The sequence below is a fragment of the Cavia porcellus genome, unplaced genomic scaffold (genome assembly GCF_034190915.1).
Source record: "Cavia porcellus strain 051 isolate PalLab524CR breed Dunkin Hartley unplaced genomic scaffold, mCavPor4.1 scaffold_28, whole genome shotgun sequence".
Classification (NCBI taxonomy): domain Eukaryota; kingdom Metazoa; phylum Chordata; class Mammalia; order Rodentia; family Caviidae; genus Cavia; species Cavia porcellus.
The window spans coordinates 48,050,865-48,061,015 of NW_026947511.1; the positions used below are offsets into that span (position 1 = coordinate 48,050,865).

The window sequence follows — 10,151 nt, forward strand, 5'->3', positions numbered from 1 at the left end:
CCAAAGGCTCTACGATGGGAGGCTGAAGAGTCTGTGCCAGAAAGCTGAAGAGTCTACACTGGAATCCAAGAGACAATGTCTAAACCAAACGTGAAGACTGGAGCTTCTCCCAAGAATGGAAGATCCTTCCTCCTTCCCTTTTATATCTCCAGGTGATGAGCCACCCTAGGGTGTGTCTTCTTCTACACCCTTGGGTGGAGTTGCTAAACCCATTTAATTAAGCTTCTAAATATCTCAAATTGACACAGTCAGTCAACCACTACAGTCACCTTTCTGATCACTGAGATAAATACCTAATACTATTTTAATGATTTAAATGGTTCAGTACATGGCAGACAGACTGTAAAGCAGATATCACAAGGTAGAAAAGTATGGCAGGAGAAAGCTTCTCAACTCAGAGCATCAAGGAAGTAGGGAGAGGGAAAAGAAGAGCTGTGACAAAAATACTGCCTGCCGGATCACACCTCCTCCAACCTGGCTTCACTTTTGTAATTGTGTCAATTTGAGAAATTTAGAAACTTGAGTTGTCTCAGCAATTTTACACCCTAGGATATAGAGGACCCACCTAGCGCTGCTTGTCACCTGGGCAGTACAATGGGGAAATGAGAAAGACGAAGTTCTTCAGAGGAGCTCCAGTCTTCATCTTCAGCTTGGCTGTCATCTTCTGGCTTCTAGTGCAGACTCCTTGGCTTCTGCCTTGGATCCTTCAGCCTTCTGGAGAAGACTCTTCAGTCTTGCACTGAAGATCCATCGGCTTCCTGATACAGGCTTCCTGTATGGGACACTGCAGTGAACTCCAGATTGGACTGACAACTTCTGTCTCCAGTGTGCAAGCACTCGCTCTCTGCACGCTTACTCATCTGACTCTGCAGCTGACCATCCTAAGCCATCTTGTGATTTCTTAAACATTTGTATGTCTTGTGTTCTATCTTTTTTTCCAGTAAGATGCTGACTGATGCAACTTCCTCATGGAATTCTGCTGCTGAGTACAGTAAAGGATCCTATGACCCAACTACCTTCCCAAAGCCTTAACTCTGAACATACGAGATTATTGGGGGGCATTATAATTCTAAGCCATAACATCTTATAAAATTATTATTTTGCTAATTTTTACAGGACTGGGTATGGAATTGAAGGCCTCATGCCTTTCTACACCCTGGGGTGTAGAGGACCCATGCTGGGGCAGCTTGTCCTTTTATTGAAACAAAATAACTTTAAAGAATGTGTTGGCTGGGTTATGGTTCAGTGATAGTGCACTTGCTTAGTATACATGAGGCCTAGCACTTGGTTGATATGTATCTTATGTCTTTTTAAAAAGTAGTTTTTTCCCTGTTAGGTGTTTGTTGAGGAAATTGTTGTTTTACCTTATAGAACTGCCCAGGTTCTAGATTTTGGTTCTTGTATCTCTCAGGTGTAGTTTACTGTGAGATTTGTGGCTGGGAAATAACTCCAGAAAATAACAGTATTAACTTCCAACAACATTTAATGACTGCTTACTGTATGCCACATTGTGAAATGCTTTACTTGTAAAAAAGAAAATTAATTCTTCAAATTCCTAGCTTTTATGTAGTAAGTATAAAACTAAAATTTAAAAGTGATTTTCCAGTGCATACTTTTAACTAGCAGGGATATTAAATATCAGTGGTATAAGTTTATGAACATAATATGAAAAATTCAAATAAATTTTAAAGAATTACATAATTTAAAATCATGAGGACTAATTTACTAATTGTTTATGGTAATGTCATGTGGTGATCTCATTTTTAACTTTTGTCAGATAGAAATACTTGTTTTTATTTTTTAGAACTAATTTTGAGTTATTTTAAAATTGCACGAGGTTTTATGAATGTATTACTATAATATAATATAACATAATATAATAACATGATATAATAATGAACCTACAATTACATTTTCTCTCCACTGCATTTCATAGTTAAGGAATCTGAGAAGGTAATGTTTGTATATTTTTATATGATTGGTCATATGCCATTCAGAATAACCCTTATATCACACATGCATGAATACCTGCCTACAAAAACCATGTTTTTGTCTCATTCATACGTATATAGCCTCCCCCATTTCAACATCCTCTATCACAGTGGTACATTTGTTACAACTGATGAACTTACATTCACATATCATTATCACCCAAAATTCATAGTTTACATTAGGATTTACTCTTGGTGTACATTCTGTGGGTTTGAACAAAGCCATAAGGACATAGATCCATCATTATAGTATCAAGTAGTAGAGTATCTACTTCACTGTTTGAGAATTTTATTTCTCTGTGACCCACATTTTCAAAATATTCCTTGTTCAAATACTCCTTATTAAATAGTTTCTAGTCTGAATTTAAGTTATACTATTATTGTTTATAGTTAGCCTTTCCTCCTTGAATTTTTTCTCTAGTAAACATGCATAAAGAAGTGTTGCATTTAACATACTTTCATTAAAAACAAGTGGGCCATTAGAAAAGCACATTTTTTATTAGAGAGTTTGAAAAGGTCAAATAGTACATCTTCTTGACATAAGAATTCTCTTAGCAATCTCTTCACCAGTAATATCTTAAGGATCACTCATCTCTATTTTTGAGCTTAATCCAATTTAATCCTCTTTAACTCTGGAAAGGGGGAACATGTCTACAATTATTACATGAAAATAAATTTACCCATAGCCCCATATCTGAGAAACAAATGATTTCATATGATATAATAGATTGTTTTAATGGCAAAGACACTGTCTACATATTGAGGTTATTCCAATTTTGATAATAACTCTGCAGTTATTATGACTTCTAATCTGTAGGCAAAAAATAAAGTTCAGTATGTTAGATAATATACACAGTGTTATAAAATTAAATATGTTAAGTCTTGAATTTGGAATTAGTTCTCTTTTCTCTTTTTTTGCACCAAATTATACCACATCAAATACCATGTTAATGTTTTATCTTTTTTCCTTCAATTACTCTTCAAGCCCATAGAGATAGGTGGCATGAACAGAAATAACTATAGATTTCAAATTATTCTATAATAGCATCTTAGGTGCAATGCACAGACTTAGTAGCACCTAAAACAATTTCAGAGGGAAAATGACTCTGTGTCAAATGATACATTCTTTTAAGAGTCAGGTGTGGTCACACGCAGCAGAGTCATGAAATCCCATAGCCTTGCTCTGGGAGGGTTTCCATTAGGAGACAGAAGAGTTCAGTGAAAACATGGCATCCACAGTTGCTGCTACATTATCTCCATCGTGTTGTCCATCGCAGGGTTTCTCTTTCACAGGCTCATGCTTTCTTTGGCTAGGAAGGGGCACTGGGGTGTTTTGTTGCTCCCAAGAAACACAGGAATGCTCAGGGAACTCAGTGATTTAGGCTCATCTGCCCGGAGACATCCTGTAGCCGTATTCACTGCACTGTCTCCAATGGTGGCACAAGGAAATCTGCGTTTAGTTATGGGGCTTCCTGCAGGGAGACAAACTACATATTTGTTTTAGACCCCTGACTATGTCTGTGGTTTATTATTCTTTGTTCTGTTGTTACTAATGCAGAATAGGGAAAACTATTTGGCTCTGTGCAGATACCTGCATTATGTTTTATTCTAATGCTCTCCTGACCTTCACTTCTTTTTATGCACCCAGAACTCCTACTTCTTGAATGAGGAGGAAAGTGGAAAACTTCTACTCATTTATTTTTTTAAAATTTTAATTTTTGTTGATGATTTTGACATCAAAATTTTGACATTTTCTACTTTGGAGTTTCAGGATTGCTTTCTCTGACATAACTTTCAAAGGCAATATTAAATAAGTAGAATTAGCTTTTTTGGTTTTGTTCTTATATACCTGCTGTAACAAGCCTACATTGATACCTTAATTAGGGGGTGAGTAGATGACTGGGTAGCAGTGACCAAGGGTGGGAAAAACTGAAAGAAAGAAGTATCAACCTTGCCTAAAATATCAACGTATTATTAGGCTACATTCGGTTGCTCCTGTATTATAAGGCATGGGACCCAATCTGAAGAAGTTAAATGGGCCTGAAGAGTTGAAAGGAGGGGAAGGGAATGGGAGAGAAAGAATCAAAACATTATACACAGGTACAAATTCCCTATGATGATGAATGTGATCATTTTGTATGTCAAATATCTATTAATAAAAGTAAATTTAAAAAATGGGCCTGAAATACAAGAGGCTTTCATTGTTGCCATGGTCCTAGTGAGCCTGAGATGAATGATAGAAAACTTCACTAGGCAATTTATAAAAGGAGATTTATTACCTCCACAGAGCACTATAAGAGGTCACTGAGGGATTAGATACTCGGGTGTACTATCCTACAGATCCCACAATTGGTAATATTTGAGAAATGAGAAAAACAAAAAAATATTAGGGAGAGCATTCAAAGGCATGAGAACACTAGGGATACAATATTTTAATCCAAGAAACAAGATATGAAGAGGAATATTTAGATGAGAGAAAGAGCACGATGAACTGGACCAGGATATAGTGCTGGGTGCTCTAGTACTACCAGGCTTCTGCTCTTGTAGCTGGACGATGTGTCTGTAAGAGAACAGAGGTGAGATTCTTTAGTCCTCCCATGCCATCCACATGCCATTTTCCAACTCTCTTATAATCTTTCCCAATTTTTTGTCCTGAACCATGGCTGCAGCTCTGGAAAATCTGAATTCTTACCTTCCCTTCCAGGTGTGTTTCACAAGGGCCCAGGGTGTCGGGAGGCACCACCTGAGCGCAGGCCCTGGATGATGAAGATGGTGCCTACTATGATGCCCACGAGGCCCACGGACAGGCCCAGGGCACAGACCACGGTCTCCGTCACTTCTGACATTGGGGCTGGAACATCAGGTTCTGTGAAAGTAAAGCAGAGGTCAGAAGATGGGCTGCATTCATGTGCACAGTGTGGGGTGGGGCACAGGCAGTTGATTCTGCAGATCCAAGGCCTGGGTTAAGGGAGAAGAGTGAAGCTTTCCATTAGAAATGCTTGAAGTGTGGAAGAGAAGATTTGTGTGTCAGGGACTAATGGAGAGGAAGTGAGAAGACACCAACAGTAGCAGAAGTCATACGCACCCCAGTGTTTGAGAAGAGGCTTGTCCAGGCCCCAGTGCTCCACTCTGCAGTCGTAAACGTCATCCGCAGAAGGAAGGAAGGTGAGGTACGTGATCTTGAGAAAGGAGTGATCACTCTTGGACAGGAAGCTGGTCTCAGAAATGCCTTCTGTTACCAAACGTCCATTGATCAACCATGTGATGTTGATCACAGGAGGGAAGATGTTGTCCACAGCACAGATGAGGATGTTGGGCTCACCCAGCACCACCGGAGACTTGGGAAACACCGTCACCTCAGGAACCTCTGTAGAGAAGAAATGGTACTGATGTGAATTCTAGTAAGCTCTGCCCTGAGGCTCACTATTTCTTTCTGAAGGAGCCCTCCCACCCACATCAACCCTCACAACAGTCTGAGATCTTATTTGGCTTCTGCTTGGGCCCCTCCATATTGCCTCTGACTTTTCCCTATGCTCTGCTTTCTGTGGACATGCTTAGTAACAGTGGAGATCAGTGGGCCTTCTCAGAGAAGGATTTAATGAACATACAGTGCAAGGCCCTTTATTACATGGAAATATGTCATTTGTGGGGTGGGAGAGCATAAGCTATTACCCTGGGAAGGTTTGGGGGCTCCCTGGGAAGAAGAATGTGAAAACCGGCATGAAGGGAAAGGTTCAGTAAGGTGAGGAGAGTGGTGAAAATGTACCATTGGTAGCAGCTGTAGAGTTGGTCTCTTTAGTGAGGATGTTCAAGTTGTTCTTTGCTATGGCGATGTTATTCAGTGCACCTTGTGGGTCAAAACCTGCAACTTTCTTAAGCGCAGGCAACCAAAAGACAGTCTCTCTCTTCTCCAGGTCCACATAGAATTGCTCATCTCCATCGAATTCATGGGTGTAGTAGCCAGAGGAACCACAGGACTGGTAGACATTTATGCCGTAGGAGGCAACGTGGTCAGCTGATGAATATAGGTGAGTGGCAGAAAGGTGGAAAACAGGAAAGAAAAAATGTAGTTAAAGTGATAGAAAAAAACCTGACTTCAAACATCATCTTTGCCACAATTGTACAGAATTTTTAGTGTTTGCTTCTTTTTCCCTTAGTGTGAGTAGTTATCTGCTTAGAGTCCCGTGTGCTTTCCAGGTACAATTTATACTCTGCGACGTCAGAATGCTACATATTTAATTTCTGTTATTTATTGGGTGCTTACACAGTGTAAATGCTATAATTGAATAAAAGAAGAAATAAATAAATTATTGCTGTATTACACTTTCTTTGCTGAATTTGGTTTGATTCCTTCTGTTCATAAGTTTTGTTTCTTATTTAATTCTTTCATTTCCCATCCCACAATTCTCTCATCCTTTCCTTTCAGGATTAGCTCAAAACAGGATTTTTTTTTTCTACACTGTTATTCTCTTTTTCCTCCCTGTCCCTTCCTCCTCCTTTTTAAACCAATGAAAAGCACACAGAATCATATTATTTTAAAAGTGTCTTTTCTAATAGTTATGGGGCACATAAGAGAGAATATAACAAACATGATAAAATATAATGTATGTATCCTTAGAAGACAGTGCCCAATTTCTTCGGAAATAAAAATGGAACTTTATTAGTTTTTAGATTCTTGTCATCTCCCTCATCTTTTATTCCTGAGTGAGATCTCTCTTTTCTATGATACAACACTTGTATTTACTGGAGGACTTGGGCAAACTAAGGCCCTTTTCCTGGAGGCACAGTGTACTCATCAGAGGACGCCAGAGTAGGATGGCAGCCAGAGTAGTCCAAGTGCATCCAGATGAAACTAGATACTTTTATCACTTTCTCTTTCTCTGTGCATTTCATTTTTTCCTGCTCCTTTATTTACTGACCCTCAACACAAGTCAGACATTACGGCCAGCCAGTAAAATGCCAACCAGGCCCAGCTTCTGCCACCAGGGAGCTCAGTGAAACTCGCAGAGGCAGGTGAGCACAGGAGGAAGCACAGCTGATGATATCAACAGTTTATGGTCCAACACCCTGCACAGATGTCTGCACCAAAGCAAACTACACCATGCTTTCATGTTTCTCTCTCTGTCTTTGCATGGGTCTGTTCTTTTCCCTGAAATTATCTTTTAGGATTTCCTAGAAACCACAAATTCATCCTGGGTATTTCTGCTTAGTTACCAACATTTTAGCAAAGACTTTTTACCAAAAGTGTTTTTGCCTTAGGGCCTCCATCTCCTCTGTCTCAGTGTCCTGGTTGGAGAACAGGACACTCCCTTCCCTACCCAGGATGATCCCCGTGATGGATTACATCATGGCCCCTTCCACAAAGCCTCCTTGGGCTTGCAATAAATCTTCTTGACTCCTGTTTCAAAACAATAGATGTATAATTCTTTTCAGCTGATATTGGTTATAGCTTCCAAGTGCCGCTGGAAGACCTCACACTGCTATGCAAGTAGAACTAAGTCACTTTGATAGTTTCAGTCTCGGCCGTGGCCACTGCCCTACTCAGCAGAGGTTCTGTCCCACACCCGAAACTGTTTCACTGTCCAATTTTTCACCCTCTAGAAGGCAAAAAGCATCATGAAGTCTCCCTAGTATTATTCATTTGTGTTAAAAGTACATGTTAAATGACAGTTGTGCTCTCAAAGATCACAGAGATTCTAGGGAGGACCTGAAGTGACACAGACAGCAGAATCACATGAGATTCAGGGTCAGTGGTGACGAGGGCCGCACTGACTTGTGAGCTGCAAACACTGTTGCCTTCACGGGCTCCTTCCTCCACAGAAATACTGAAATTATATTTTATGGCAGTCTCGGGAGTAAAGACAATTGTAATTCAGGCTGAAGTAAAAGTTAGAACATTTTCTTAGACTTAAAACTTCATTTTCTCATCTAATTTCAGAAGAAATTTGCGAGACCCAGAAATATTTGAGTGCTTGGCACGGCACCGTCTGTGCCTGACGGATAAGCTGACACAGACCAGGGAATCCTGCTGTGATGTGGAAGAAATGAACTTTAGAACAGAGAAATATTCTGTGGAAGCAGGTGAAACTTCCACTGCCAAACGAAATTAGAATGTGAGTAAATGTGGTTAATAAGCTTGCTGAAGACTTAGAGCACCTACCATTACACTTCCCCTTTCTATTGAGTTCTCAACTTTTTAAAAATAACCTTATGATTCATATCTGTCAATGGCAGAGAGTCGGAGATGGCTTCTGAAGGGAAATAAGGATAAAGGAATGTGTGAGGACAGTTTAGAAAGAGGTGGGCAACAGAGGCAGAGAGGCCAAAGGAAAAAATAACCTGTTCCTGCTCATTTTCTTTTCATAGAACTTCACTAAGTGAAGTGGAGAATAGGCAACATAGTTCACAAAATTTTTTGTCCAGAGTTCTCAATTGTAAGATAAAAATGAAGACATTCCTTACTTTATTAAAGAAAAAACATGAAACTGTAATTGCAACCAATGGGGAAATTTGGCATTTATAGATTTTCATTGTTTTGAAGTCCTATCTATGCACCTACTTTATTTAAGTACTTGTGAAACGAAATGTGAGGTAACCAAGAATAATGAAGAACACATAAAATAAGTTCTAAAGACTTTCAACCTGCTTTCTAACTGTGCTCATGCCCAGCATGGAAAGGTGTGTAAATGTGAGACAATCGAAGGTCAGCTTTCTGTGAATCTACACATTGCATGAAACTGTTTTCACCAAGTAGGAGATACATAGAAAGCTTCCAAAGCTGGTCAGAGAAACGTGAGAGTTACAGCTCCTAACATTCTGGCAATCGTCCCCAAGCACTGAGGCACAGTGACCCGACGTCACAGAGCCCTCCGGGCTGCATTCGCTGTGTCCAGTCCTAGAAATAGAATCACGAGCGTGGGGCACCGTGCAGGGACGCAGTTACCTGAGAGTGGATTGTGCTCTGACTTCTTGAAGGGAAGAACAAAATACAATTTTGATTTCTTAATATTGAGAGCCCCTATCCTGCCTGTCTTCATCTCTTTTTCTCCCCACTCTCAGTTTCCTATTTTCTGGCTCCTAGAATAAACGTCCCTCAGCAGCACACTCACCCTTGATGTCCTGACCTCCACAAAGGCTCATGCTGGTGGTCAGAGCCAAGATCCCGACGGCTAGAGCTTTCTTTAGAATCATCTTCTTCTCCAGTGGTCTCAGCAGTTGCTGTTCCGAGTTGCAGAGCTACTGTGAGAACTGAGCCAAGGAAATCTAAAGACACGGAACCAAACGCCCTAGCACGAGATTTTGGCCAATCAGAAAAATTGCTGATGATGACGCCTCAGTTGCCAGGTACAGAGTTTGTATTAGGAGGCTTGGAAGGACAGAGGGGATTCCCCCCTGGCTGTGATGCAGCCTTTGCACAGAGTGGACTGAACAGAGCTTTGTGAATGCTGGGAGGATTCCAATCAGACTGTTCTCTGGAGTGTAAATGTCTGTTAGTGGGAAGAAGGGTGGGAATTGCACAGCAGCCTTATGGATAGATGAGGTCACCAATAATACTTTGTGCTTCAGGGTTTTATGGGTTATAACCTCCAGAAATTCCTTCTCAAACCAATTTCACTTCTGGCAGTTTACCCACCCCATCACTGACTAGCTTTCTCTGACTCCTGTGTGTGAGTTAGCTGTCTTCCTTTTTGTTTCCATAGTGTGTTCATGGAATTCTCATTCATATATATATATATATATATATCTTCAAATACTGAGTTGACCCACCCTCCTAGGGGACCTCTGCAAGTTGTAATCTGGCAATGTCCGTGACTTCTTCACTTGTGTAAATTCAGTTGAGCAAGTTCTTCTCATGTTCTCTGTCACTCCAAGAGTTTTAGGTCAGAGCAATGAAAGGGATCATAACGACACGAGGAGTTGCCTACAATAACTGTATGATCTCTATCCACATTTTCCCTTCACTTTAGTAATACTTGTGCTCTGCGTTTTGGTGCTTCCTGACTATGTTTAAAGGAAATTACAGATGATGATTACACAAGAGAGAGCTCTGTCTAGATCTGTTACATGAAGAATTTTTTTAATATAAAAATATCAAGTCAAATAAAGATGGAACAAGGAGGAATTTCTCTGACTTAGAAAACTGATTTCCTTTCCTTAACC

General features: G+C 40.2%; 1 protein-coding gene across 1 annotated transcript; it reads right to left on the minus strand.

Annotated features, from left to right (window-relative positions):
• Positions 1–2,468: 2,468 nt before the first annotated feature.
• Positions 2,469–9,262, minus strand: LOC100735392 (SLA class II histocompatibility antigen, DQ haplotype D alpha chain-like). The gene is made up of 5 exons (XM_063239096.1): positions 9,101–9,262; positions 5,758–6,006; positions 5,077–5,358; positions 4,684–4,857; positions 2,469–4,551 (listed from the first exon to the last, which is right to left on the minus strand). The coding sequence occupies exons 1-4, from the start codon at positions 9,180–9,182 to the stop codon at positions 4,703–4,705; spliced, it is 768 nt and encodes a 255-aa protein (XP_063095166.1). The 5' UTR covers positions 9,183–9,262; the 3' UTR covers positions 2,469–4,551; positions 4,684–4,702.
• Between the last annotated feature and the right edge of the window lie 889 nt (positions 9,263–10,151).

Coding starts and splice junctions, on each gene's coding strand:
- LOC100735392 (XM_063239096.1), bottom strand. CDS start 9,182: ATGATTCTAAAGAAAGCTCTAGCCGTCGGGATCTTGGCTCTGACCACC. Junction 5,359..5,757: donor CTCTACAGCTGCTACCAATG/GTACATTTTCAC, acceptor TCTTCTCTACAG/AGGTTCCTGAGGTGACGGTG. Junction 4,858..5,076: donor GCCTCTTCTCAAACACTGGG/GTGCGTATGACT, acceptor TTACTTTCACAG/AACCTGATGTTCCAGCCCCA.